This window comes from Histoplasma capsulatum, assembly GCF_000150115.1.
Source record: "Histoplasma capsulatum G186AR genomic scaffold supercont2.6, whole genome shotgun sequence".
NCBI lineage: Eukaryota > Fungi > Ascomycota > Eurotiomycetes > Onygenales > Ajellomycetaceae > Histoplasma > Histoplasma capsulatum.
Genome location: NW_025544806.1, coordinates 899010 through 926969, shown reverse-complemented (window position 1 = coordinate 926969; position 27960 = coordinate 899010). Strand labels below are relative to the sequence as shown.

Sequence of the window (27960 nt, the reverse complement as noted above, 5' to 3'; positions counted from 1 at the left end):
GCTGCATGGGTCTGCATGGACCTGACGTCATCGGCGGTCCAGAGCGGGCCGAAGAACAAAGTTATTTTTAGGAAAAATATTCTCCCGATACGCACCGGCTTGGCAGCAAACTTCCAGGTCCAAGCCGGAGACAAAAAATGGCAGGCCAGCAAGACGCCGAAATGATGAGAGAGCTTCTGGCGCAAATTGACTTTACAGATGCCGCCACAAGGAGCCATCCGCAGGGCGCATCCTCACAACTGGGCGTCTGGATACGAAGGAGGTTGCAACAAACCCCCTCCTAAACTCTCAAGATGCAGACCAGGGATCTCTCATCCACAGCCCCTCATACACTATAACGTGAGCCTACTTAGGCCGTGCATGTTACATAGCGACTTGAGCAACTGCAGACCTTCACGAGTTTGCCTTCAAATGGCGCCATGTATGTGTGGCTTAAGTCATGATGCGAGTATCGAACTCATGGGTGGCCACAGCTAATCTCAAATATTGAAATGAGCTCAGATAACCATTAGTTATCATAAAAATATTCAGGGACGATATGCAGTCTATGTTGAAAGACATCCTGAATCTCAGTCTGGATCTCAGTTAGTACAATATATCTATTTCTGCCTATCACCTTCTGGAGGAGGAGCGCTTATTCCCTCGTTTACCCAATTCATATCTATCTGGCCAGTATCGTCAATGTACAAGTACAGTACAATACATTGGCTAAGAATAAGGAATTTCAGACTCGAATGGATGAGCCATGGATAGCGGATGGTTATTCGATGATTCGTAATATTAGATTCTGCATGAGTCAATGTATCAAGATCCTGCCCGGTACCATTGTCAGAACCTGGACAGAATATCCGAAATCACCGCTTGGCTCTCACAATTACTAGCATTGAACATATCGAGTAGTATGTTCTAGAAACACGGATAAACTCATGAACTAGAGTGGTGGATGGAAAGCGCCTACACGCAGCAGGGATTGCCAATGGTTTTACGCAGTATACAGCGCAAGCTTCCGTGTCCATGACAGATCTAAAATCATACACGGATTCCACAGACAACAACGTCCATGGCACTCTTACAAGCGATGCTAGCCGTGCTTTGTTTAATATGTCGCTATACGAGGTAATATTAATAACCTGCCATTCCCACCCATCTTCCAAATCTAGACTAACACTCTCACCAAACAGGGGTATTCATTTTGCGATCTGGAATTGGCGCCTACATACTTGCAATATAGCCCTAGGCTAAATTGTATGACATAGGATAAAGTTCGGTAAATCTCGAACTTAAAAGGTTCCCATCCCAATTTGCCGCCAATAGGACAAGATCGAATGGTTTTGCACCACCAAGTCCGATTCCTACCACGTTCACGTATCAATTATCTCCGCCCTTATCTAGATTATAAATGTTGGATATGGCCAAAGGACTTCCGCTACAATACTTCTCGATCTAGACACTAAGGGGCAAAGCAGGGATGAATACCAAAAAGCTTAATTAGTTTATGGTTTTGAGAAACGGGAGTACCGTAAACAAAATCCCAAAAGCATATATGGAAGTCCGGCGAGCTTCAATTTCCCTTTCGATACTCTGATCAAAGCTGTCATTCAGACGTCATACATCTCCCGCCCCAGCTCCCCCTCCTCTTGATGGAAAAGTCAGCGCTCCTTTCTTTACTCAACCCCCCTTCCAGGGCCAAAAGAAAGAAAGAAAGAAAGGGGCAAAGGAAAAAGAACAAAATATAAAAACACCTATTGGTTTCCTCGAAACCCGATAAGAAATCGGAAATAATACCCACTGAGGCATTGACCTGTATATATCAGACTGCGAAAGCTATGGAGTCGACTTCAGCCAACTATTCAAACACCAATCCGCCCGCCGATTCGGATCACCCTGCTCTCAGCAATTACCCCAGCTACCCGGGCACCCTAAACTCCAGTGCAGACCACCACGCAGCTGCCAAATATGATAGATCTCTGAACCCAAGGCGCTCCGCTATCGGCAACCGCGTAGATCGCATCCCGGACTCCATTCGCAATCACGTCGTCGCCACTACCGGCGAGTTTGTCGGCACGTTTCTCTTCCTCTTTTTCTCGTTTGCGGGTGCAATACTCTCCAATAACGTGGTGCCAGGACCTACCGCGCCAAATAACCCTGCGGCTTTTATCTACGTGTCTTTGGGCTTCGGCGCGTCTTTGGCGGTCAATGTATGGATCTTTTATCGTGTGACAGGCGGAATGCTAAATCCTTCGGTAATTATATCCCTCCCCTGTACGAGACCAGAACTTTTTTTTTTTTGGAGGGGGGCGGCGGTGTTCCCAAAATTCATAAGACAAGAAACCAATCCTTGAACGGAGTGAACATGAACAACGCTAAACATATCTACACATACAGGTAGCCTTCGCGCTCTTGCTCCTGGGGGTCATCGGACCCCTCCGAGCAGTGCTCGTCATCATTGCGCAACTTGTTGGCGGCATTGCCGCTGCAGGTGTGGCCTCCGCCATCTTTCCCACTTCTCTAGCCGTAGGCACACGCCTGATCAACGGCACGTCGATAGCGCAGGGGCTATTCATCGAAATGTTCCTGACGGCCCAGTTGGTGCTTACGATACTAATGCTCGCGGTCGAGAAACACAAGGCAACTTTCATGGCACCGTTGGGTATTGGGTTGGCGTTCTTTTTAGCTGAGCTGACGGGTATGTAATTATATATATATATATATTCAGCCCTTTTTCTTTTCTTCCCCCTTCCACTCCCTATCCCGCTTCGCTGGCGAATAATTTCCACCTCGCCTTCCAGTCTCCCCACCCCACCAAGCCTAACGAAATTAGCAGAAAAAGAGAAAAAAAACAGAAGAAAAACACAACTAACAAGGTATCTCACAGGAATCCCCTTTACCGGCGGCTCCTTAAACCCCGCCCGCTCTCTCGGCCCAGACGTCATCAACCGCTCCTTCCCGGGGTACCACTGGATCTACTGGCTCGGCCCCGCGATGGGTACGGTGATAGCTGTTGGGTGGTACTTATTCCTCCGCGCTTTTCAGTTCCAGACATGTAACCCCGGTCAGGACGCTGATCATGAGGAGGTGGTGGTAATGCACACAGACAGGGACATGATGACGGGGACGGGGCCGGGGACGGGGGCGGGCGCGCAGCATCAATCAAGGGTTTGAGTCTCGTGTTTAATTGTGCGATGAAATAGCATATGGGAGATGAAATGAGGGGCGGGGGTGTTACCAAATGAATGGAAAAGGGGGTGGGGAAAAACATAAAAAATAAAAAATTGCATCGGGAGTTTTCTTTTCATCTTTCCTTATCCATTTGTTGTTTTTATTTTGCTTTTTGCTTTTTGGTTTCTCCTTCCTTTTCTTTCTTTTCTTTCTTTCTTTCTTTCTTTTCTTTTCTTTTTTTTTTTTGATTCTATTTTCTTTCCACAGAGCGTCGAGCTCAAACCCGTTTTTCGCGATTGAGAAAGGCAAAAAAATGACTAGCATATTTCTTTAAATGTAACCCAATCCATAACAAGGACTTCGTCTAGGAAAAGAAACCAGCAACTCTTGGCATATCCCATAAAAAAATATAAATGGAAAAAATCTTCTTTGGTTCTTTGGTTGTCACAACTAGCCGGATGTACTGTACATACATGTGCTAGCACTCGCGCTCCCCCTTCGTACAATAAATAGCCACAGGATCAAAGGCCGAAGTATTTGTTGCGGTTGTGCCCGTCAGAATATCCGCATCGATGTATATATATATATATATAATCGCGAATATCCTTTTGCTCGTAGAAATAAGGTTTCATAGCAGAATGATGAGAGATAGAAAAGCATTCTTTCGGTTAAGGCAGGAATTGGTGACGCATTTGAATAGGAGAATTACAAAATAAGATCCCTATTGGGGTTGACAAAAGCAAAATCCCATAGACACAACATCCCTCTCGACATATGTAGAGCAGCCTCCCTCTGGATTTATACCTCCTTCCTTATTGGCCCCAGCCTCTTCCACGCGACATAGAAGTGGAGGAAGAACGGTATAGGACGAACGGAGCCCACCTTGCGCAATAATCCCTTGTCGTTTCTCGTCTCACCGAACGAACTACAAATGACGAGAAACAGGCGCCGGGATCAGGCTCTGATAATCAGCGCATTAGCAACGAATTTCCTCCTTTGTCATCTTCCCACTGTCGAGAGAGAAGTGCTTTCATCTCTTCTCTCTCCCCCAAGGCATCATCCATCATCCTATTCCAGCTCGCGCACCTTCCGCGCTGCAAATGCCTCAAGCTCTTCTGTGTTGTCAAAGTCCTCCCCATGGTTCACCCAACCCACTCAGTATGAAGGTGTTGGCGCACCTGCGTAAAAGAGAAGCTGCACAATAACCATTAAGGCCAGAAGAGAGGAGCATGTGCAGCCACATGGCCCCAGAGGCCTGTGACCACTTGACGAGACCGGCGCGCTCCCTCCCCTCACGCCCCAGCATTTCCGCCTCTTCCTCCTCCAAAATCCGCACAAAGGACTTCAAGGAGCTTGAAGTACCGCCCAGCAATCCCATGTGGCTTCGCTATCCTCACAATCCCATGCACTGTTGACAGGCCTGTCTTTGAAGAAGCCACCATTTGTCGCTGAGCCAAACAGCTAAAGCAGGCCCAATGTACAGTACAGTACGACCAACCCCAGGTCCCACCACGCCAATGACAGCGAGATGAGATAATTTCCTCACCTTCGGACGATCAGATTTTGCCCAGTCCTAGATCATCACCATCATCATACTTTTGCATGGATCAGGTTTAGGTATCATCAGGGGCTCTCAGAATCTGAAACGCCGCCACCACATCTTTGGCTTTTCGCATCGTATGCGCCGAAGGTCGAGTTTGGCTGCTGAAGCTGAAGCTGAAGCTGAACAAGCTAAGCTGTCTGTTCCCAGTTCCCTTGCCCAACAAACGTATCGAAAATAGTCAGTCCAGTTGTGGTTGCATGCAGCCCTGAGATCGGTCGCCTATAAAACCATCCGGTTAGCGTAGCTACACTCTAAGTCAGAAGGAAGGAAGGGAGAGGGGGGGGGGGTGGGGGAGCAACATGATGTACCAAAGGCATCGACTCCTCCATTCAGTAGTATACCATGAGTCTTAAGAGGTTCAGCAGCCGTGCCAACACCGCGCAATTGATCTTCTTCTTCTTCTTCTTCTTCTTCTTCTTCTTCTTTTTCAGCCCCGCGGGCCATAGCAGCAGGCTTACTACTACCAATCCGAGTGTGAGAGTGAGAGAATGCAAAGCGAGTTTTGAATACTGAGGTATTGAATTAACTTAGATGAACTCTGTCCTCCATAGCTCCATAGCTACTACATAGCTAGTTTAGCACCCTTTACATTACATTTTGTAAAAGTGTTATGTGTGCATAACTAACTAGAGAAGAATCTAATTCGACCCGAACGAAGGTGGTGGTTGGTGGTGAAGTTGGAATATGGGGGGAAAGAAAGAAGTTCTGTATAACATTCATTAGCTTGTTTCCCCCTTATCCACTAGTTACCTACCTACCTCTCCTCATGCAGGCACTTCCCGATTTGCAAAGCAGCATGTTTCTTTATCATTGTGGTTGTTTTGCTTTTTCTTCCGTGGTGGTTAGTTAATAGACAGGGCGAGTAGTAAGTAAGCAAGTAGTAAGTAACTAGTTATCTGTGAAACGTTGACACCCAACTTAGATACATTGTGTGGCCCTTTCATAAGACTGACCATAGCATACATACATAGTATTTGATAATATCAATAGATACATCCAGCAGAACCCTCCCATTCAAATAAAAATAAATAAATAAATACATTCCATTCAGCCGTAATATTAGAATACCTATATTTTACAACTATTTTCCATCTTATTCACATTGGTCAGATTAGCAATGAGAACCAATAGTTAATTCAATTCACATCATGAAGATGTTATTCTATTCAAATCAACATCCACAAACAACAAAATAAAACCAGCTGAGATAACTAAAGGATAGAGAATAACTAGATAGATATGTTAATATTGTCTGCTTTATTTACCCAACTAAATTTAACCCGAAAAGCCAGAACAAAAAAATCAAACTCTTCAAAAACTAAGGCTTGGATATTAAAAGGCAGATTAAATGAATAAAAGAGTAGTTTTTATCATTGCAACAACAGATGCGAGCAATCAAAATAAGATAGGATAGGACAGGCACAGGACAAAAACACACACATGCAACCCACACATACACCGCCCATCCCAGCCCAGCCCAGCCCAGTTCCAGTGGCAACAGGAAACCCATAAACCCCCAGAGGCTCACAACAGCACAAAAACATATACACACAAGACACACACGACACATACACGCGAACACGCCGACCCATACATAACAAAACCAACCCCAGTTTCCAGAGATCCCAAAGGTCCCAAAGTTCCAAAGTTCCCAAGTTCCAGGAAAAACCAAAATGTAGTGAAAAGACGTGTGTATATATATGGTGCAAAATAAAGTGAAAAAAGAATACACAAACGTAAGAAGAAAAAAAAGAAAAAAGAGAAGCAAGCTCAATGAGAGATGATCAGTCAGTCAAGAGAGATAAGACAAGGTGAGAGAAAATCAAGTAATCAGAAAGAATCAAAACTCCAGGACATCTCGCTTCCACACGGGTGTAATCATGCAAAATCCCATCCTTCCAAATCCATCCATCTACCTTTTCTCTCCAAAGACGGACAGGAAGCAAGAGAGGTATACACTATATATAAATAAATATATATAAAATATATGTGACAGAAAGGACAAAACAACTAGGTGCCAAATATATCGGTTTTCGCCGCTCGTTCTATATATGTATGTCATCGTGATACGGATCCCGCTTTTAAAAAAGACACAAATGTTTTTTTTTTTTTGCAACTCTGGTTTGCAAAGACCAGAGGGGAGAAATGTTGCTTTTGTTTTCGGCCCTTTTTTTTTTTGATTGGTTGCGTACCTCGTTTTCTCCGACCGGGTGTGGATAACGTATGTATGTAGTAGGGGGAAAAAAAAGGTTAGAAAGAATCCATTCCGCAGGACGCCGTCGCTTTCCAAAAGAGGGGGACAAAACGAAATGAAGGAAAAACTGAAACCAAGGAAATATTCGGATGAGTTTATCAAATCGTCAGGATGGTACATGGTATCACCAGGATGTTCCGGAAACGTTAAATAAACAAAGAAAAACGTATCGAATGTAGAAGACGCCGACAGCGACCTGGAGAGACTTGGTCGGGGTCGGGGTCGTGGTCGTGGTCGGTCAAAAAGTTATTTACAACAGAGCCGCTGTTTCCTGTTTTCTTTTGGTTTCGGTAAGTGAAGCAGGGTGAGAAGGGTGGGAGGATTTGCAGCGGGATCCGGTCAGGATTACGAAAGTACTCGAAGGTATTAACAAGAGGCGCGGACGATGTCTCAAGCGCTCGCTGGAGATCCAGATGGACACGCAGGGTGGATAGAACAGCCAACGAGAGAACGGTGGAGAGAAATATGGATGAAGGATGAATGAAGGAATGAATGGCATGGATCGCACGATCGACGGGGTGGGCGAAAAAAAGAGGGAAAAAATTAATGGACAGGTTGATTCTTTCATTTGCTCAATTTGTCTCGTCTTGTCTTTCTCTGGAAATTATTTATTACCATCTCGGTTGGCTGCCTGGCGGACTTGAGACCCGCATGCCGGTGCTTGGATTGACGATCGGGATAGCATTCCTGGCACGGACCGCAGAGGGCTGATGAAGCTTCATCTGATTAAGATTATTGTTACCGAAAGAGGAGAAGGCGGAGGAGTTGGTGAGGGAGGCGGGCGAAAGAGAGATAGACGGGGTGACCTGCTGGGCGGGTTGGATCTGGTGTTGGAGTGGGGAGGAGTCTGGCGAGATGCTGGCGAGAGAGGAGCGGTCCGAAGCATAGGAATGGATGGATTGGAGCTGTTCAGTGAAAAAGAGAAAAGGTGGTTAACATTGGCTAACAACTGGGAGGAAAAAGGGGTGTTCCCCGTGATGATGGTGATGATGGTGGTGATGATGGTGATAGACATACATCATCCTCAGTCAGCAAACCAGGACAAAACTCCAAGTCATCGTCCAGATCAAACGAACGGCCAGCCTCGAACCGGGCACGAAAAGCAGTTATCGCGGGGGCCTCTGCCAGCTCCCTCATACTCTTGACGCCACGGAATTGTCGCTGTGTGCTGTTGTGCGCAGCCATCTTGGCGGTTCGACGGGAGCGGCCACCACCGTGAGCATTCGCAGCGGAGTGAGAGGTGGGAGGAGGGGGGAGTTGCTGTTGTTGCTGGTGTTGTTGTTGCTGCTGCAGCTGCTGATGCTGATGCTGTTGTTGTTGTTGCTGGTGGTGGTGGTGGTGGTGGTGGTGAGAGTGGAGGGCCTGATGCTGGCTTGCCGCATGATGCTGCTGTTGTGGCGAGAAGAAATAGGACGACATTGTGTGGGGAGAAGTCGGGTAAGAAGCCTTGGAGGAAGATTTACATCCACGAAGAAGGAAAATACAAATTGTTTAACGATTAGTCCGTTGTTCGATAGAAGAGCGAAGATCGATAATCGATAAGTAGAATTCGAAGGAGTTGATTTTCTTTAGCTGTTGGGGCGTTTTGAGGGCAGCCGTTGTTGGACGTTGTTGTGGTGTGGGAGGGGGCGAGACGGATGGACAACGCAACACACACGAGAGGGAGCCAACGAGGAGAAGCGAAGTGGAGCAGGAAGAATTAAAGAGTAGGAAATCGTCAGTCAAATAATGATAGTAGTCGAAGAAGAGGAGGAAGCAGAAGCAGAAGCAGAAGAATAAGAAGAAAGAAAAGGGAGGACACAAAGAAATCGGTCAGGTCGGGGGTCAAGCAAGGTGGGATGGGAACAGAGACGGAGGCTGGGGGAAGGGAGGAGGAGGAGGAGAAGAAGAGGACGAGAAGAAAAGAAGAAGTCGGTGTGAGTCGACTGCGAACCCCGGAACTGGGGACTCGGACCAGCCAGGTCAGGTGACTCAGCCAGCAGTGGGGTTTCTTTGACACGCACAAGTCACTCCTCAGTAGCTTCTGGCGAAGGCTGCCACCCAAACAATACCTGGAGGATACCTGTGTGCTGGTACGGCGCCTCCCGCCCAGAGGCTGCTCGCTCAATGGGGCAAAGCGCGGGCGCCAGTCCATGGGTGGCTGCGTTGCTTGGCGGCGGTGTTTAGCGGTGATTGGCGGGCGGTGACGTGGGAGGAGGGCGGCGACGGCTGCTGACTGGCTGGACCAAGCTGGCACAGGTCACCAGGCCGGTGTCTCGTTGGCTCCCTGCCACACCAAGACCCAGCCCAAGCCCAGAGTTCAGGTACCCAAAGGTACCTGGGCAGGCGCCTGGTCGCAGGATGGGTGACTGGGTTACTAAATGCGGTTATGTCTTGTTCCGTAGGCCAGGCACCACATTGATGACCCAACTCGGCAGGGGAAGGGTGGATAGAGAGATACCTAGGTACGGAGAGAGGGAGAGGGAGAGAGGGAGATCGCTACCTGAGCAAGCGGCGGGGTGACCTCAGCGGCCTGGCTGTTGTTTGCTTGTTTGCTTGTTTGCTCTGTCCGTCATCCGTGTCGCCGGCCTACAGGAACCCACTCGGATACGCTCCCGACAGAACGATCTGGAGATAGACGAAGCACATCTCTCATCCATTGCGCCGGCACGCACAATAAGAAAAACAAACCTGTGATGCTCTACGCAGCTACGGAGCACAGAGTGTGGGTAGAGCAAACATGTTCTCCACTTGTTTATTTATTTATTTATTTATTTACCTCAAACTGTGGGGTAGTCCTGTAATACCACGACCCAGGTTCCCGCAACCACGAAATTCTGGTTGCAGAATCGAAGAGAATGCTATAGCTAACGAACCTCGCCGACGAAGTTGATCCATCCTGCATTCTTTGATTTCCCCGCTGCAGACTTCTCTAGGGCTCCCAGTCCTCCCAGCCCATAAATAGCAGCATCACCATCCATCCCTGCTCCCCTGTTGCTCCAAACTATTTTAGTAGTTAACTAGTCCCCAGGAGACTCTGGTGAACAGGGTTTTTGTATGGTACGGTGCAGCCCATCGAAAAAAAAAATGTAGCCTTGTTCAGAGTACGCGGAAGTACACTTTTATTTGTTTCATTTTTGATATATATAGCTATATATAGAAATAACGATTTGCATTTGTCATTCATCTCCTCCCTTCTCAACTATCTCTTTCAATTTCATAATGTTAGCAAGAGAAGAGCGTGCGGGGAGGGGGAAATCTTATGCAGCGTGATGGCATAGGTTTTTCTTTTTGTTTTTTCCTTTTTTTCTTTCTTGTATATGCGGAACAACCCAGCCTCCTCGATCGTTGATTTGCTCCTATTTTTTGGTTTTTCTATTTCTCGATTTTTGCTAGTGGGCGGGCTAAACGACGGAACTAACGACGTCTGTGGCTTGATGCCATCCGGGGGCTGAGCAGGCAGGAATGGATAGTTTTCTGTTTTGAGCCTCCTTTCCTTCTTTTTGGTTTGGTTTGGCTTGCGCACGGGGAGCTTTTCATTTCACTTTGCTCGATGCACGGACTGGAACGTGACAAACATTCGCCACAGTCCTCACTCCTCCTTCCAGATGAAGATCTTGATTCTTCCATGCATGCTTGCGGCGGTGGGGGGCGGGTTAGGGTTGGGGTTGTTCAATTGCAGCATTTCTTCAGTTAACTACGGAGTATGTGGGGACCAGATGTTAATTTAATAATATATAACCTGCCGACCTGCTGTTCGTGGAACCTTTCGCCGCGGGAGCATAGCAAAATAGCAAAATAGCAAAATAGCAAAATAGCAAAAAAAAAAGAGTAATAATCGCATCCGGGGGATAGATACTAAATTTCGTCTCCAATCCAATAATGAATGATGAACGGGAGCACATAATAATCTACAGCGTAGTTAACCAACTACCCAACCTGCCTTAAAACGCCTTCCTTACCAAGGGAACAAATTCTGTCAAATTAACGGTTTACCTTGAGCCGCCGTGTCTGTGGATTCCCAAGGGAATGGAATGGAATAACGAACGGGATGCGCCATGCGCATGAATGGGAATTGCAAGAGGAATCCTGGGCGGCTAGGATACACAATAGGCTAGGCTTCAATTTCCCCTTTCCTTTCCCCCAGCCTCGCTTTTGTGACGATTCAAACCCCGAGCCTCGAGGTATATAAGTATAAGTATATTCCTCATGATGATTGGACGAAAACGTGCGTTCATTGGATGCAAGAGTGCACGCGTCTCGTTGGTTACCACGTAAAGTGGTATAAAAAGATATGATGAATGCGTGTGGGTGTAAATCGTGGCATGGAGCTACGATGGGGTTATATATATCGACTAATTAATAAATAAATAAAAAATTAATCAACTTAACTAAAAATTAAACTGGTTGGAATATCTATCTCTAAATCGTACTTCAACGAACGAACTTGAAAAAAACTGCGGGGTCTGAGTGCTGGACGAACGCGGCGCCTCGATACGCCATTGAGAGGTTTTCAGAAAGACAACATGTGTGAATGGTACGGAGCCGGGATTGCGTTGCTGGTGGAGTTGGGAGAAGAATGGGATCGTGACTGGCTTTTTTCGAATAACTTGGGTCTCATCTGTCGTGTATGGGTGCTTGCTTCATACATATATCAGGTAATACAGAGGTGGGGTTATTGATGCAGCAGATATTGAGGGAAGCCTTGCATTCATCTTAGAGTTACTATGCCGTTTCTTTATCTTGAAAGTCCACACACAGCTTCGAGTATTGATTGGGTTTTTGATGATGTATCCGGTTGTCCAACCGATCAGCCATTTGATACAGCCTCTTCAAAAATTAAATTCATCCGTTGGGTAAAATCAGCAACCCTATCACTTATCGAGAGATCGTGCTTTAACATATCGGCTGATTTGCTCCCGACATCCCTTTTCACTATACTGCTCCCAGGCCTCGTACAGGGAAATAAGCTCCTGGGTACATTCAATAACCGCCTCGATGTTAACCTCTCCCGCCGACAGCCAGTCAACCAGCATTTGAGCGCGAGAAGGAAGATTTTTGTCACTGAGTGCAGCCAATGCACCAGCGCCATCCCGAAGCGCGGCGGAAACTGGCGATGCACCGGTCAGATGAGCACTACTGCTAGTGTTTGTTTTGAGCCCCACTGCGAGTATGATGGCTGTCACTGCGACGACGTGTGGTGGCTGGAGAAGCGGGAGATCAGTCAAGTAGTGGTCGTTGATTATTGACCAAGCTAGAGACGCCTCTTCTGACGTTAAGGAGAGGGTAGATTGGAGTTCAGAAAGGGAACGATAGGGATGGTGGACTATCAGCTGGGAGTTCATCTCGGAGATTAACCAGAATTCGCATTCTCCGAGCTTGGATATATCAGAGACGATGAAGTCTGGGAAATGAATAATATTTAGTAATTACGATAATTTAGATATTACCCCTGCAATCCAATTCACCCAGATGGAAGGGTATCGAAGAGGAGACAAACCTGGCCATAGTCCCTTAGCCTCGTTTACGACGAATCGAATATGCTGCGGACATTCCTCCATTTTGCACGCCAGATAGAAAGCGGTTGTAAGCACGAGATAAGGATTTGTCCTCCGAATCTCCACTTTGGTGTAGAATCTCCTGATATAGACCTGTGCTGTTGCAAGTGCCTGTTGGCGGATTGTCATCCGTTTCCCTAGTCTGACCAGCTCTGGGACACCACAACCACTCTTGTTAGTCTCAGTAATCGCTTTGCTAAGGCGCAACGTGCATCAAGATAGACAATCTTACGTAGATTGATGTAGATGCTGAAGTACCTTAGATCGGGTAGCGGGAATTGTTGTATGAGCTGTTTCTGCTTGTCACCTTCATCGAGGGATCTCCGAATCTCTGCCAGCTGATCTCGCTCGAAAAGCCAGTTCCGGCGTTGGGTTGACACCCAGTAATTTGCCGCCATTTCTTTCTAAGGTAGCAGATAAGGTCACCAGCTACATGTGGATGGGGGGATGGCTGATGTGAATTTATTTACAAGTGGTTAAGCGACGGGAAACAAAATGGATTAGGAGGATGAGCAGTCATCGGAAGAGAAGCTGCGCTTGCATCATCACATATTCATGACACTGATACGTATTAAGCGTCATATTAAAGAGTAATGCTCCTCTCACCTCGTCGTCACCTCATTGTTAGGTTGGAATTGGGATCCCTGCTGAAGGGTGGAGGTGTTAAGCGCTCGCTTGGACCGGCAAATCAGCGACCTGTTAGCGCCAACTCGACTTCTTTGCTCGGTAAACCTCGAGATGATGCTGTTTTCATGAGCTCCAGCGGTAATACCGCGTTCATTGTGCTGCATGTCTTTTTTCATTATATTTTTTCTCTGATGTTTAGTCCATTATTGCCAGCGCAGCACTGCACCCGCATCTTTTGCGGGAAGTTTGAAAATAGATGTTTACCTGATATGTTGGTCGCTGTCAAAAAATGGGAATAGACTCGCAGCGGGACCGTGACCAACGGGTTGCGAAGCTATGGGAAACCCTAGATACTCACGACGAGGGCCAAATAGACCTCAAGGGCTTTAAAAAGGGTTTAAGGAAAATGGACCACCGTACGTTTCTCTCTACCCCTCGCCGTTTATCGACCACTTTGAAGCTGTTTTATCCTTTTTCTCATCCGCTCTGTTCTCATAAGTTCTCTGAACTAGTTACCCATATACTAACCTATACATAGCTCTTAAAAATGCAGATGACCTGGTGGAAGACGTCCTTTTACATGTGGATACTAGCGGGGATGGGAAGATACAGTTCAACGGTACGGCCATCAATACTGGTACAGCATGCTCGGCCGGGAAATACTGGACTAAATTGTCCTCTTTGTAGAATTCCGCGCTTTCGTCGAACGTGCTGAAAAGGAGCTCTGGCGGCTCTTTGAATCCATTGACCATGACCGTAATGGACACCTTGACAAGGAAGAGTTACGAACTGCGTTTGCGAATGCTGGCTTGACTATCCCTAAGAAGAAGTTGGACGAGTTCTTTATCCACGTCGATACCAACAAGGATGGTGTAATCACTTTCGATGAATGGAGGTATTGTCTAATACTCTGTTCTCTTGTCTCCATGATTGAATCGCTATATCTAAATCTACTTGGCAACCAGAGACTTCCTCCTTTTTCTGCCCGCCGGCACCCCTAACCTCGGCGGTTTAATATCGTATTACGGCGCTCTTGGAAACCTAAACTCAGAAGGAGATGTGCACATAAACGAACCATTTCAAGGCTCAGGTACAGAACCCGATTTACTAGACACAATCCCACCCGGCTTGTATCAAATTCCCTTCCCAACATTTCCAAGTTCCTTGTCGGACAACGCAGTGACCCAATTAGGTCCTGAGACTCAGCCCACGCATCATAAATACTACTACAGCCTGGAGACAGCTCCTTTTCTCACTGACGATGAGCTGGAGTGGCTTGTTCTTCCAACCGCCGTCTCGCTATGGATGTGGTATCAATCTAGCCTACAAATATTGACGGAAAGTACCCCTCACATAGGTTATTTCCTTGCGGGCGGAATGGCGGGTTGCGTATCAAGGACATCTACTGCACCCCTCGATCGTTTGAAAGTATATCTTATCGCCCAGACCGCCGTTAGGGATACCGCTCTTAGTGCAGCAAAATCCGGCCACCCTCTGGAAGCTTTGAAGAGAGTAGGCATGCCGCTCATAGAAGCCACCAAGGATTTATGGCGCGCCGGAGGGATACGGAGTTTGTTTGCCGGTATGTACAGTGGAGGAATCCCTCATTTCTGTTATCCAACATGAGCTAAAAATAGTCTCACTAACTTTATAGGCAACGGCTTGAACGTGGTGAAGGTTATGCCTGAATCCGCGATTAAGTTTGGTGCATATGAGGTAAGATAGGAGCCATTATTCAACACTTGATTCCTTTTTGATATATACGGTTTGCTTATGTAGTTCAGGCTTCAAAACGCATGTTTGCCAACCTCGAAGGACACGGCGACACAAAGAATCTGCTTCCAACTTCACAATTCCTTGCGGGTGGTATCGGAGGAATGGTTTCCCAGTATGTCCGTTCCAGATTCGACTGGTCCGGTAGTTACTTACTGTCTTAGATGTTTCGTTTATCCTTTAGATACGCTTAAATTGTAAGTTATCTGCCTTTCTTCCATCGATTCCTTTCCACCCCAGCACATATGCAGTTACTTACTATTCCGCTAGTCGCATGCAATGCGAAGTGGTTGAAGGTGGACTACAAGGCAACCGCCTCATAATGGCCACCGCCAAAACGATGTGGACCACTAACGGATTTCACTCTTTCTTCCGCGGCTTGCCACTGGGATTGATTGGAATGTTCCCATATGCGGCGATCGACCTCACCACCTTTGAATACCTAAAATCGATTCTTTTAGCTCGCAAAGCTAAATTATACCACTGCCATGAGGACGATGTACCTCTTAGCAATTTCGCAACTGGTGCTATCGGAGCCTTTAGCGGTGCCCTGAGTGCTTCAATAGTTTATCCTATGAATGTTCTCCGCACACGACTACAGGCACAGGGCACCGTCCTGCACAGTCCTACATATACGGGCATTGTCGACGTGACGCGCAAAACGTTGAGTCAGGAGGGGCTACGCGGGCTCTTTAGAGGGATCACGCCGAATTTGCTCAAAGTCGCCCCGTCTGTGTCGATTAGCTATGTCGTGTACGAAAACTCGAAGCGTTTATTGGGTTTAGCCTAATACAGCCAACCATCCACCCATGCACCCTTACCATCTTCTTACTCTTACTTCCCCCTAATTTCTGATATGTCAGTCTTTATTTAACCCAGGATATGAAGGACCTCTATGAACCACCTCCCCAATTCACAGACATCACTTTGAAATGTATGCATGCCATATAATGCTTTGATACCCCTAGGATTCTCATTAGCGGCGCCTTTGCACCCTTCCTTCACTTTCACTTTTTTTCATGCTTTCGGTCTTTTCTTCTCACTAAGAAGACAATATTTGCAATTTCAATATTTTGTTGCCTGCTTTCCCATGAGAGAATATCCTAAACCTATTTCTATGATTTCCTTCTCTTCTCTCTATCGCATAGCCACCCGATGTACCAGCACAACCTCAGCCACCGCCTGGATTTTCATTCCATTGGTATACATATAGTATTGTTTTTATCTGGGTTTCGTCTCGCACCAAAATCACAGTTCTCTCGACTATTTTTCCCACCTCGAAGTCTGGAGATATATACAGAGAAAGCGGTAGGCAAAATTGCGATTCGTTAGCTAAAGGATTGGCGGACGGCCTGGAATGACTTTTGCTTACTCCAGCCCTTAGACCTAAGTTTTACTGCCCAAATTTTTTCCTTCGGCGTGTGTACAACAACGCTTTTCTCTATGTTGTGGAAACGAGGAGATAAAAAAAATAATTCGAAAACTATCTGGCAATTCTCTTTCTCTTTCGCTCTGGGTCATATGCCTGTTGAATTTCATGTACGGGGGCCCATCGTTCCAATTTTTGCCCTAGACGTACTTAACCTTGGCTAACCTCTCTTCACTTAAGAGGTGACTGGTTCAGTATGTTGTGGACTGCATTTATTTTTTATTCTCCCTTGATATTATCCGGATTTCTTTATAGACGTTGAGAAAAACGTGTGCTTCGGCAGAAACTACATTCCATTTTCTCACCCCTTCCAGCGCAAGCTAAGGAGGTAGGTACTAATTACTTCTGGAGCCGATCAAACCCTCGCAAGAAATCGAAAATACAGTCTTTCTATTTCCTTAAAACATTTTAAGAAACGCTTCAAGTGCCTTATCCAGATCAATCTTCTCAATCCTTTCCTGAATCTCCCTCCGACTCCTAACAAGTTGCTCCGCCACATCCGTCCACACAACCTCCTTTTTACTAACCCCCGCAATGCCCTCCTCGACCTCTACCTTGACCAGCTTCCCACCCCGCTTTCTAATTACCCCATCGACAATCACCGTCTCAATATCCGCTATCGATGCATGCAGTACAATAGCCGCGACGGGATCATGTTCCGCCGCACAAACCATACCAGGGCTCAGCGCGTCAAAAACCACAATGTCCGCTCTTTTCCCCTCGACCAGACTCCCAATTTGGTCATGCATACGCACCGCCTTGGCCCCCTGTATCGTCGCGAGGCGGAACACATCCCTAACGCTCCCCGAGATCTTCACGATAGGCGTTTCGCTTTTCTGGATCAGCGCTTCGTTTCGGATGGCGCGGGCAGATTGCAACCCAAGACGCATCTGCGTGATCATATCGGAGGAATTGTTGGAGTGGCAGTCGACGCCTAACGAGCATTGGTCTTTCATGTCGTCGCGGAAGCAGACGGGCAGCCCCTGGCCCATTTGTGACTCTGTCTCTGGGGCAGTGGCGACAAAGGCACCGGCTGAGGATATCTTTTGCGCCGTGGCGGGGGTGGCACCAGTGGCGTGGGAGAGGATGATGTTTGGGCCCAGGAGATTGTAGGAGTCAAGCAGGTCGACGAGGGACATGCCGTGGTAGTCTTTGTGTGGGGATGAAGAGGGATTTTTTTGTTGAGCGGATTGTTATTTTACACTATATGATTGCCTAAGGCATGTGCAGCAGTGAAGGGAAGGGCGGAAAGAAAAGAATAACTAACCATACTGGCCATGCAGATAGTGTGCTGTGATAGTTTTCACACCAGCCTTTGTTACTCGGTCAAATATATTGAGAATCATTTCCTTGGGAAGGAAGAACAGGTCCAATGCAAAGCCAAGCTGGACGCGGCCGTCACCAAAGGGGGCCCCTTGGGCCAGCTTATCAAAAGTTTCAAACACCCAAGCTGGCAAGATGTCCTGGTCCAGCGTAAACGGCGGATCCCATGATTTCACTTTCATGGTGGGAGTGAAACCGAAAACCGAGCGGATACCAGAGCAAATTGTTGCGGATAAGGCGTTTTCAACTGGGTGATTAAAAAGGGGTAAGTATGAGGTTTCAGGAATAGTTTCCCTATCCTCTTTCTGGAATTGGAGGTGACTTACCATGCGCTGGTGAGTAGCTCATGTGGGCGTGGTCGACAACAGTGGTTGTGCCGGCATCGATGGAAGCAAGACAACCACCAAGCTGGCCCCAGAAAATGTCATCTGCCGTATAGTTGGAGCATTGCATGTTTCCTGATCGGAGATGTGACTAATTAGCTATGAATCGCCACATAATATAGACTGGTATTCTTCAACTAAAGAATATGTCGCATCACGAGCATGAAAACATAAAAGGATACAAATTCACAATATGTAGGGCTGAGATAACACAACAACGAGAACATCTGCCTGCAAATTTCATATCCCAAAAGGTAGTTCACCGCTGCAATGGCAACAGCAACCGAAATAAATAAGAAGCCCATGTCTATATCTGCCTACCAGAAGTCATATACTCGACCAACGAATGATCCGCATGCCTGCCCTTCAACTGCGTTTGCCAGAGATGATGGTGCGTGTCAACGAAGCCCGGTGAGACAATCTTGCCGCGACAATCAATGATTTCCGTATCGGCTGAGGGAGCTCGGACATCTGCATGCGGAGCTATGCGAGTAATTGTGTTGCCCTCGATGAGGATGGAATGTTCCCTCAAGGGAACAGCATCATCGCCTGCTCTAGAGCTGGGCACGATAACGGTCGCGTTTTGGAGTAGGATTGGAGACGGCATCGTGCTGGTTTAACGGAGGATATGATATAGATGGTGTGTGAGAGGTTTTTTCACACAGCGTGCGCTTCTAGACATAGCTCTTATATACCAGTAGCTGATGAGGGGTAGTGGCATAAAGAGACAGGGAACTTATCAGCTCGGCTCCCTTCATAGCGTATGAGAGAGCAGGATAGACAATTGTCCCTCTGATCCTGCTAAACACGGCCTGAGAACGCGGTCTACTGCGCACGATTCTGTATTTTGGACGCTTATTGTTCCTGCTTAATAATTGATCGTGGTCGAACTATTGAATCATTGGAGGACGAATATGGGCCGGCCAGATCCTTCCGGTCAGATCCCTCATGGTCAAAACAAAGGCGAATCAACTTCTCGGGTTTGATCCTTGTATAGTAGTTTTGATGGAGGTGTGTGGGTGACGTCAGAAGTAAAATGCACGGAGTTAACAGATGGTTTAAGTGCGGATATTAGTAGTTAGTTACCTATATTAATTATAGCCCCTTAAAGTCCCACCAGCTCTGTCTCAACTTATCAAGGAACCCTAGATCTTCACAAATATCCCACAGGCTAGCCCTGGCGCTTTCATTCTGCTCACTCCTCCTTCACCTATATACAGCTCTCATGTTCCGAATCATTACAAATCAATATACATATCAATACAAGGGGAAAAGGAAATAAACAAAGTTGAATAAAAGAGATAATAAAAGAAGAAACAGATGGAAAAAAGAAACCTTGACATTTACTCTCTCGCCGCTATCACGGCCACAACCTCCTTATCCTTGGGCAATATATCCGGCACTGGTCCCACAGGCGTAATCCCAAGGGGGTTAATCTGCGAGTGGCTCTTCGTATAATGCTTCTTGATATGTTCAAACTGTGTCGTTTCCCTGAAAGCCGGGATATCCCAATACAAATGACGCAGCCAGCGGTGGATGGCGGGGTATCCGGAGCGAATGTCGCGAATGTTCGTCTTGAAATGCTGCACGTATACAGGGTCGAAGCGGACGATGGTGGTGTAGAGGCGGATGTCTGCTTCGGTGATTGTATCGCCGAAGTAGTATGTAGGAGTATCTTTGGAAGGCCTGGTGGCGATCTTGGATTGTAAGTGTGATTCGATGCGGTCGAGCGAGGAGAACAAGGGGCCTATTGCTTTTTCGTATGCTTCTTGTTTTCTGGAGGTCATACATATGTCAGCCAGGAGTCAAGTATCTTGGATGATCTAGGCTTCCGCCTATTTTGTGTCTGATTATGAGCAGCTGGGTTGGCGATCCACTCACGTTGCAAACCCGCACTTATAGACGCCATTATTCACGTCGTTATACGTCCATTCATTAGTCGCCTCGATGTCCTTCCGCAGATGCTCCGGAAACAGATCAACCTTTCTGTACTCCTCCGGCAACAAATCGTCAAATTCGTAATAAAACATGCGAATGATCTCAGAGCTCTATCGTGAAAAAAATTACCCAGGTCAGCCCTGCAGATCTCACCATCTCTTCCCGCCTTTCCTGGATGAAACAACTTTTTTTTCGCATCCCATTCATCAGCAGTGAGCTTCATACATACCTCGTTACTGACAATCGTCTTCGTCTTCGTATCGTACAGCGTCGGCACAGTAAACCGCCCTTTGTACTCCGGATCGACATCAAAATAAATCTGCCTGAGATGCTCAAAGCCTTGATGATGGGGATCCGGCCCCGTATTCTCGCCCGGCAGGTTTTCCTCAGCGGTTGCAAACCGCCATCCCAGATCTCCCAGATGCCAATGGACGGATGTGAAGGAGATTATGTCCTCCAACCCCTTGAGCTTCCGGGCGATCAGGGTCCGGTGGGCTATATAGATGAAGCAACCAAATTTTTAGCCAACCAATGGGTCATCTTGGGCCTCCAGCTAACGAAACAGGCGGCATGCAAAACCAAGACAAAGACAAACGTGGAAGGGGAGCATTAATACGTACCCCACGGACATGCATAAGAAACATAAAGATGATACCGGCCCTTCTCAGGCGGGAACCGCGCGCCAGGCTCTCTGGAGATCCAATTGCGAAAGGCAGACTGACCACGCTTGAATTCCCCGCTCGGATCTGACGGATTCACCCAGTTGGTGATCTTTTGATCATTGCCGGTCTGTGAAAATAGAAATTGGAGAAATTGGAAAATGTTTTCAACAGTTTATGGGAAATACGCATTGGAATGAAAACATATCCATCCTACCGCCATAGTGTTTGTTATTGGTGTTGCAGTTGAGAACTGGGCCGATTGTGGTGCTGTTGTTGTTGTTGCTGCTGCTACGGATAGCGGTGACGTAGGAGGCTTTGAACTACTGAAGTATGCGAGGAGTTGTCGGGCTCGAGCGAGAGTGGATGACATGAGAATAAACCCAAGTTTCTGATGGGTTTTGAATGGATGAAAGGGAAGTGAGTTAAGGGAAGTGGGTAGGGAACAAGACAGTAAGGGCTGGTGAAGCGTTCAAATCTATTATTTATGTCCGTCATTTATAGTTTATTAGCTACAGTTAGTTTCTGCGCTCAAATCCGTGCTTAATAATTCATGACACCCACATCTCCTGACGATGACGCCATATTCAAGTCCTAGGCATGAATTTTTGCTCACATTGTCGATTGGGAAGTGACAGGTAATCCTTTGGTCTATTTTATCAGCCGCGCCGCTTATAAAATCTATCTCATCTCTGAGTCCGCTTCTATTATCCTTTGCCAATGGTTCCATGTCTTTTGTCAGAAAAAAAACCTGAAGAAATGAAAGCTTATCTTGATTTTTGTTACCCACAACTCAATTAAGAAAGCAGAAACAAACAATTTTACATCAAATTCTCATCCGTATTTTCTCTCTGCGCAATTAATTCAGTTCAATTCAATCCATTCTATTCTATTTTCATTTCTAGTTAAACCATCGCCTTAGCATCCTTCTTCGCTGGCTTATCCACCTTCACGCTCACGTACGGCACATCAACATCTTCATCCGTATCGTCGCGCGCCAGAAACTCGAAGATGACGTATTTCTGATGATCGGGGATCGCCTTGTCGCTGACGGACTGGACGAGCTCGCTCAACCTAATTTTGCACAGAAAATATGCATTAGCACTAATGCTAATACACGATGCGGAGTAGATTGTGGCTTTGCTGAGCGGGGGAGGGGAAAGGGAAAAAAACCTACTTCATCTGCAACCGCTTCCTCATCACATCCGGGCCCTTGTTAAATACAGGGTATAACAAGCTAACCCCAGAACTAATCATGCTGATATCCAATCCATTCTGCTCCTCGCAGCTTTTCAGGAAGTCCTGGAGCACCATATCGTCTGCTTCGAAACGGTCCCAGAGCTTGTGGAACCAGATCTCGCGGCCCTTGTGATGGTATTTGTCCATTGGACTGGCGATAGGGTCGATGAAACTGAAAAATGGCAGTGCAAGGTTGACGAAGCTGTTCTTGTACTGCTCGAGGTGTGGCTTGCCGTCGATGATCTTATAGAGCTCGAGGATCACTAGGCCGGTAACCAGCGCTGTTGTCGTTGCGATGGCAGGGATGATCTTGCCGGCGATAAACTTAGTTTTGTGTCGGTCTGCTTGCTGGATGTCGTAGTTCGCGGCGCGCAGGTTGCTGGCAGCTGTGATGAAGTCGATGTGATGGTTGGTATCATCGTCCTTCTCAAATACAACGGGTTCTAATTGGAATCCGGCTAGAGATTTGGGTGATGGGAGTGCAGCAATGAGACGCTTGAGTTCCTCCTCATCAGTGAAACCTGGCTTCGCATTCGGATCGGGTTCGTTGTCATTAGCTTGGATCTTGACACCGGAGCTGGGTGTAAATTCGGGGACGATCATGTCATCTAGAACTTTTCGGTAATGACCCTTGTCCGCCCCAGGGTTCTTGATTCCGTAGTTGTAGGCATGGAGGTTTGCAGCGGCGACGATAAAAGAGAAGTGCGTAGGATTCGTGGGATCGAATTTTAATGGGGTAGGTGCACGCTTAGGGCCTGACCAGAAGGGAGTTCCACTAGATGTAACAGAATCTCTGGGAAAGTTATATAAGAGCTGCTGAATGGCGTTGTTGAAGTTGGCTTCGAATTGGTGGCGCGCCCAGACAATGCAGTCATCGAAGCTGAGAGGTTTGTCTGTTACTAGGAAATCACGGAGAATTTCCAGAGTTTGCTTCTCGTTGCCAGATTGTTTTAGGGTTGTTTTGGTGTAATCTGGCTGAGTAAGATATAGATTTACAGATTCGGGCGGTCCGACGAAGCTTGTCTGGAAAAGCTCACGTGCCCATGCAATTGTATGCTCTATTCGGTTCGGGAAACTCCTCAGCGTGCACATCGGGAAGGATTGTTCAGGCGGATCTTGGGAGCTGGAATATGACTCCGTGAGCCAGGGTAGGATAACTTGGGTATTTCCCTTGGTGCCCAGCGTTCCGCTCTCAAGCAGTGGCTTTTGGAAGAACACGCAACGTCGGTCAATATACGTTCGCGCTTCAATATTATCCAGAGCATTGGTAACTCCGTCCAACTCTTCCCAAAAATCCTCACTAAAGATATGCTCAGTATCGGCACCAACGCGCTCTCGCAGTGAGACAATTTTGCCTTGGAGGTCTGGGTTCATCGCTTGTACAGCTTTTGCGGCCGTGTCACTCTTCAATTGGCCGACATCCTTAGGGCGGAATAGGAACTGTCGGTTCAGATTGCTGGTTTCGATTTGATCCATATCCGTGACCGTGATCTTACCGTTCTCACCGGTAGCAAGGCCAATCATTGCCCAGTTCTTCAACATCTCACAACCAATCGCGCCAGAGCCGACAAGGAACTCCTTGACTTCGGAAATTTTCTTCTGGAAGGACTTTCCAAACACCGCAATCTGACCATCGTATCGGGTTCCAAGGGGAGCACATTCTTCCTCAGATCGTGTGACCGATGAAGGAAGAGATTCCAGAGAGTCGAAGTAGTACCATTGAACTACGGGATGGAACTTGCCTGAGACGGCTTTTAGAACTTCCTGTGCAGCAAGACCACCAAAGAAAGCTGCCATTGGACTCAGATCCCCCTGCGCCTGATAGCTGAGCTCTCGAAGGATATCCTTATCAACCTCGCCTCCGATTCTAGACGCGAGCTCAATGACCTCCTGGGCATCACTCTCGTTGTGAGGTCGGGGGAACTTGCCACCGTGAATCTCGGCAAACTTGTGGAGAGCTTGGATACCAAGATGGACCTTGGCCGGTCGGTCCATCTTCATGAAATCGGTGATGAGAATCTCGGGATTTTCGAGCTGTTGCTTAAAGGACTTAAAGTTGAGCGTCTTGGGCATCTTGACCTGGGTGAATATACCGCCACTTTCATAGGTCCCCAGTCCAGACACATCTCCGATGGAGAAGGTATAAGGGCCCTTAATGTCGACTTTGCGTGGTTCAGAGTTATTCAGTTTCTCCATGCCCTTGACCTCAGTGAAAATAACGTAGTCATCTTCCCCTAGCCCATGTCTAGCCTCGTCCGAAGCGGACACCAGGCCTTCTTCATCAATTCCAGCAACAATACCGCTTGTGGGCTCCTCTCCGGTGGCGTCTACTACGGTGAAATTCTCGCCAAAGTCGGTGAAGATATATCCAAACAAACCGAACGTATCCGCAATAATGACAAAGATTTTATTCTTGTGGCAATACTCAGCAATAACCAGCTGGTCTCGCAGCGGTGTGGCGGTTAGAACAACAACCTGGTACTTGTTGAGCTGGGGTAAATCATCCGTCAAACTTTGCGAGTCGTGAATGGTGACAGGTGTGTAAGCATTCAATTCCGCGACGCGAGGGGCGGTAGCTTCGGCGCGGGACCTGCCAATATCTTCTGGGCTAAGGAAAAATTGAGAGGATAGATCTGAGATGGTGACGGGAGTAGGGTCGTGGAGAGAGAGGGACTTGACGCCGGCAAGGGCGACATTTTTCGCTGTCATGATGAAGTGGTTAGTATCAAGAACATCCACGTCCTTGGGATTATTGTCCGTATCAACATACCGATCTCAGCACCTAAACCTTTAAGCCCGACAATGAGGACATTTGAAGACGACATCCGCTTCATGGCTTCATGGCCAAGGACGTACCTGGAGTGGAGGTCGACATCATTAGTTTTTGTCCACTTGAAAAGAGTCGGGAGGGGAGGAGAAAACATGACTCCTACAATTGTCGACTATATAACGACTCGTCGATCTCTGGGTGCGTGGACATATCCACGATCTCTTGCGGACTGCTTTGCATTGTGCCGTTCTAAATATGTGGTGACCGTGTCAAGTTAGCTAAGGTTGAGCCGGAGGAAGAGAAGGGAGGAGCATGTAAAAACGCAAGGACAAATATATAGGCAGGCAAGATACTTCGAAATAAGGTATCTTTATATAGCAAATCCTGCATATTGCATGAGAATTTTTTATTCTTTTGTAGGCAACGACTTGTGCAATGACAATCACAGGCACGGATATTCCCTTAAAGCAATCGGGATAATTATTCCCCCACCCCACCCCGCATGGTCTCCATCGAATCAAAAGAAAGGCAAACACAAAACTACAACACCGAACGTAGGCCATATAACATACCTTCAAAACCTTCTTCCCAGGGTGTTGCAGGAGAGTGTATTGCTGCTGTTCAGAATCTTCTTCCCCTGCGGAAGCTTTACGTTTACCCAGCTTCCCAGTCCGCTGCGGGATGTCAGCGTGAGGTTGAATTGTGAAGGCTAGTAATGAGACGGGAAAACCTTGTTCTCGGCAAACAAGGCTTTCCTTTCAGACAGCAGAAGGGATGCGGCTGGTGTGGTTGGTGTTGTTACTGTTGGTGGTGTTGCTGGAGGCGGGGCTTTGCGACGGCGTTGGCAGAGTCAAGTTTCGCTTTAAAAAGAGGGGAGGATAGTTATACATGGATTACACGCAGGAGCAAAGGGAAAAAGCAAAAGACGAGAGTCCCAAAGCTCAGCGGTTATGGGAAGCGGGAAGCGGGAAGCGGGAAGCGGGAAGCGGTGGTGCAGAGATTGAGGTGTTCGTTACCTCGAAGGCTATCAACACATCGACGGCAGCCTTGGAGACAGAAAGGGCAATGACGGAGGTCTTGGCGGGGGAGGGGAAATCGCTGACTAATGTCCCTCTACTCCTGTATGTTTGACTTACTATGTAGTCTCCGTTTGACTTCACCTTGCGGGACACCGCTTGGAGGCGTTTGTGGTGAAGGATGTACAGAGCAAATATGCTAGGAGACATATCTGCCATGGCACTGAACCCATTCTAACCATCAAAAATTTCGAGAATTTTCTGTTCCATTTTTTTGCGTGCCCCTATTTTCACAGAGGTTACTATCGACCAGCCCCCACCAGCTGCTAGAAATCGGATGTGTATTTGCACATGGTGATCTGCGAGCTAATAATAATCCCACTATAGAATCAAGCGATGGCCCACCGCTTCAGTATTGCTGGTCTTTTAGATTGGGAATATAGTGGGTTCTATCCTGAGTATCATGAGCTGATCAAGAGCTCAAACGGTCTCAGCACTTCTGCGGAAGACGACTGGTACCTGTTCCTACCAGAGTGTATTTCACCAGAATTCTATGGAGTGTGGTGGTTACCGGACTACGCTCAGAAGGCCTTGGTGGAGTTATCATCATTTGGTTTTGGAAGGGAATGGAGGAATTTCAAATTGACACTTGATTGCAATGAAGACTAGATTGGGAATTGCACCTTGCTTTTCCTTCAATCCCTCCTTGGCTGCACACTTCTCCTTATCACCCTCTTCCAAAATAAACTCATATTCTAGCTTGTTGGGAATATCAGGCACATACTCCTGGCAATCCAAATTCATGATGTCGTTATCCACAGGGGTCGCACTGACAACTTTGTATACTCTTTACATGTCATTTTTGCTAATCACAGCAATGAAGACTTCGCCAACAAAATTCTTGGGATGTTTTGATCTCAATGCACAATGTTGTGCTGAAAGACTGGATGCAATCTAATAACCTCAAAGACTACATCCCGGTCATCGGTATCAAGATACAACGCCGCATGTTTTAAGTCGCCCAAGCAGGGTTGATAAAAACCAAGGTGAAGCTTTGGACCGTCCATTTGTGCTCTTCTGGCTGCAAGCTTTCAGCATATGTTTTCCTCTGTAGTCCATGAAGTCCATATACCATATGCGCACAGATCAGCCATAATATTATCTGGCCACAGGTAGTGTCTCTCCATCTCAGCCTCCTCCATGCGCTTGATGATCTGCAGCAGTTCATTGCAAATGAACTATAGCATCAGATATTAGCAAGTTATCTCTGAAGGAAGTTGAGAGAGCTGGAAATCATTCCTTTCTCACGCTCTTCGAAGTCAGTCCACACTGCCTAGAACAGGCTTTCCTAATTTTGATAGACGGGCCCTTCATTGCGTTAGCAACACTGGCCAAAAATCCCTTGTAGGTTTGTATGTCTGAAGGAGAGGGGGTGCTTGCGGATTCTTCGCATATGCCACCTGGTTCTTTGCCAATGATCATTATCTGGTCCTGAAAGATGATTCCTGCACAGGATCAATGAGCACAAACCTGTCATAGGCGTCAAGAGCTCTCTAATAGCCTCTACCGGTGCGAGGCAGCATGCTCCTGCAGACAGGTCTATTGCCATACCTGTTCATGTCAGAAACCTGTTCCTCGAGCCTGCCAAAGAAGTAGTCAGTCCTTCTAAACAGTATGTTGTATTGAAGAGACGGACTTCCCGAAAAATACTCTGTAGGCAAACTTTTTGCACATTATAACGCTCTTCTGCGGGGTTTGAGAAACACAACAGGATGAGTGTTTCTCACTTCAGGAAGAAAATAACCGGAGCGGGAAGGGTTATACCCACCCTCCCAACCAAAGAGCGCGTAGAGTTTGGCCACCACCAGGGCTTTCTGTCTCGGTAGATGTTTGCGAGAAGCGATCCCGACGGCTCAGTCCGTTCAGGTGAAAACCAAAGGGCTGGCCGAACGTGGTTGAAGCCAGCCTGAATCTACCTGAACAGGGCGAGGGAAGCATGGCGCTAAGTCCCCGGAGGACAGAAATGCGGTGATACTACGGCCCTATCGCCGCAGCTTACCTCTTTTATCAAAAGCTTACCAGTGCCAGCCTTATCGATGTGTACTGAAAAGGCAACGAAAAGGAAAGAAATCCCTCCAAGGTTCTCATAAATTGCTGATTGAGAGAATGATTATTTGCATCGAGGATGTAGATACACATATGTACCAAAACACAATGCAAGTCGAAGCTAGCTCTCATAGAAGGCGGCAT

At 47.1% G+C, this 27960-nt stretch overlaps 10 protein-coding genes across 10 annotated transcripts; 3 read left to right on the top strand and 7 right to left on the bottom strand.

Annotated features, from left to right (window-relative positions):
- Positions 1-1826: 1826 nt before the first annotated feature.
- Positions 1827-3162, top strand: HCBG_05017 (aquaporin; the record flags this gene model as incomplete). The annotated part of the gene is made up of 3 exons (XM_045432066.1): positions 1827-2198; positions 2386-2686; positions 2876-3162. The coding sequence occupies 3 exons, from the start codon at positions 1827-1829 to the stop codon at positions 3160-3162; spliced, it is 960 nt and encodes a 319-aa protein (XP_045287278.1).
- A 795-nt stretch (positions 3163-3957) lies between these two features.
- Positions 3958-4537, bottom strand: HCBG_05016 (uncharacterized protein; the record flags this gene model as incomplete). Its single annotated transcript, XM_045432065.1, has 2 exons — positions 3958-4084; positions 4338-4537. 2 exons carry the CDS (start codon positions 4535-4537, stop codon positions 3958-3960), a joined length of 327 nt encoding a protein of 108 aa, XP_045287277.1.
- Positions 4538-7627: 3090 nt separating this feature from the next.
- On the bottom strand, positions 7628-8435 carry HCBG_05015 (uncharacterized protein; the record flags this gene model as incomplete). The annotated part of the gene is made up of 2 exons (XM_045432064.1): positions 7628-7921; positions 8034-8435. 2 exons carry the CDS (start codon positions 8433-8435, stop codon positions 7628-7630), a joined length of 696 nt encoding a protein of 231 aa, XP_045287276.1.
- Positions 8436-8854: 419 nt separating this feature from the next.
- HCBG_05014 (uncharacterized protein) lies at positions 8855-9364 on the top strand (the record flags this gene model as incomplete). Its single annotated transcript, XM_045432063.1, has 3 exons — positions 8855-8932; positions 9037-9184; positions 9255-9364. 3 exons carry the CDS (start codon positions 8855-8857, stop codon positions 9362-9364), a joined length of 336 nt encoding a protein of 111 aa, XP_045287275.1.
- A 2015-nt stretch (positions 9365-11379) lies between these two features.
- On the bottom strand, positions 11380-13000 carry HCBG_05013 (cyclin; the record flags this gene model as incomplete). Its single annotated transcript, XM_045432062.1, has 3 exons — positions 11380-12399; positions 12496-12705; positions 12786-13000. 3 exons carry the CDS (start codon positions 12949-12951, stop codon positions 11870-11872), a joined length of 906 nt encoding a protein of 301 aa, XP_045287274.1.
- A 469-nt stretch (positions 13001-13469) lies between these two features.
- Positions 13470-15743, top strand: HCBG_05012 (mitochondrial carrier protein; the record flags this gene model as incomplete). The annotated part of the gene is made up of 8 exons (XM_045432061.1): positions 13470-13596; positions 13719-13799; positions 13868-14075; positions 14146-14762; positions 14835-14896; positions 14965-15068; positions 15118-15150; positions 15224-15743. The coding sequence occupies 8 exons, from the start codon at positions 13470-13472 to the stop codon at positions 15741-15743; spliced, it is 1752 nt and encodes a 583-aa protein (XP_045287273.1).
- Positions 15744-16780: 1037 nt separating this feature from the next.
- Positions 16781-18695, bottom strand: HCBG_05011 (5-methylthioadenosine/S-adenosylhomocysteine deaminase n1; the record flags this gene model as incomplete). Its single annotated transcript, XM_045432060.1, has 4 exons — positions 16781-17532; positions 17650-17952; positions 18032-18163; positions 18410-18695. The coding sequence occupies 4 exons, from the start codon at positions 18693-18695 to the stop codon at positions 16781-16783; spliced, it is 1473 nt and encodes a 490-aa protein (XP_045287272.1).
- A 736-nt stretch (positions 18696-19431) lies between these two features.
- HCBG_05010 (glutathione S-transferase) lies at positions 19432-21093 on the bottom strand (the record flags this gene model as incomplete). Its single annotated transcript, XM_045432059.1, has 5 exons — positions 19432-19864; positions 19970-20136; positions 20256-20521; positions 20647-20815; positions 20903-21093. The coding sequence occupies 5 exons, from the start codon at positions 21056-21058 to the stop codon at positions 19432-19434; spliced, it is 1191 nt and encodes a 396-aa protein (XP_045287271.1).
- A 342-nt stretch (positions 21094-21435) lies between these two features.
- HCBG_05009 (ubiquitin-activating enzyme) lies at positions 21436-25920 on the bottom strand (the record flags this gene model as incomplete). Its single annotated transcript, XM_045432058.1, has 6 exons — positions 21436-21759; positions 21863-24626; positions 24695-24780; positions 24879-24943; positions 25267-25368; positions 25711-25920. The coding sequence occupies 6 exons, from the start codon at positions 25918-25920 to the stop codon at positions 21591-21593; spliced, it is 3396 nt and encodes a 1131-aa protein (XP_045287270.1).
- A 396-nt stretch (positions 25921-26316) lies between these two features.
- Positions 26317-27708, bottom strand: HCBG_05008 (uncharacterized protein; the record flags this gene model as incomplete). The annotated part of the gene is made up of 4 exons (XM_045432057.1): positions 26317-26546; positions 26843-26948; positions 27019-27058; positions 27539-27708. The coding sequence occupies 4 exons, from the start codon at positions 27706-27708 to the stop codon at positions 26317-26319; spliced, it is 546 nt and encodes a 181-aa protein (XP_045287269.1).
- Positions 27709-27960: the final 252 nt, after the last annotated feature.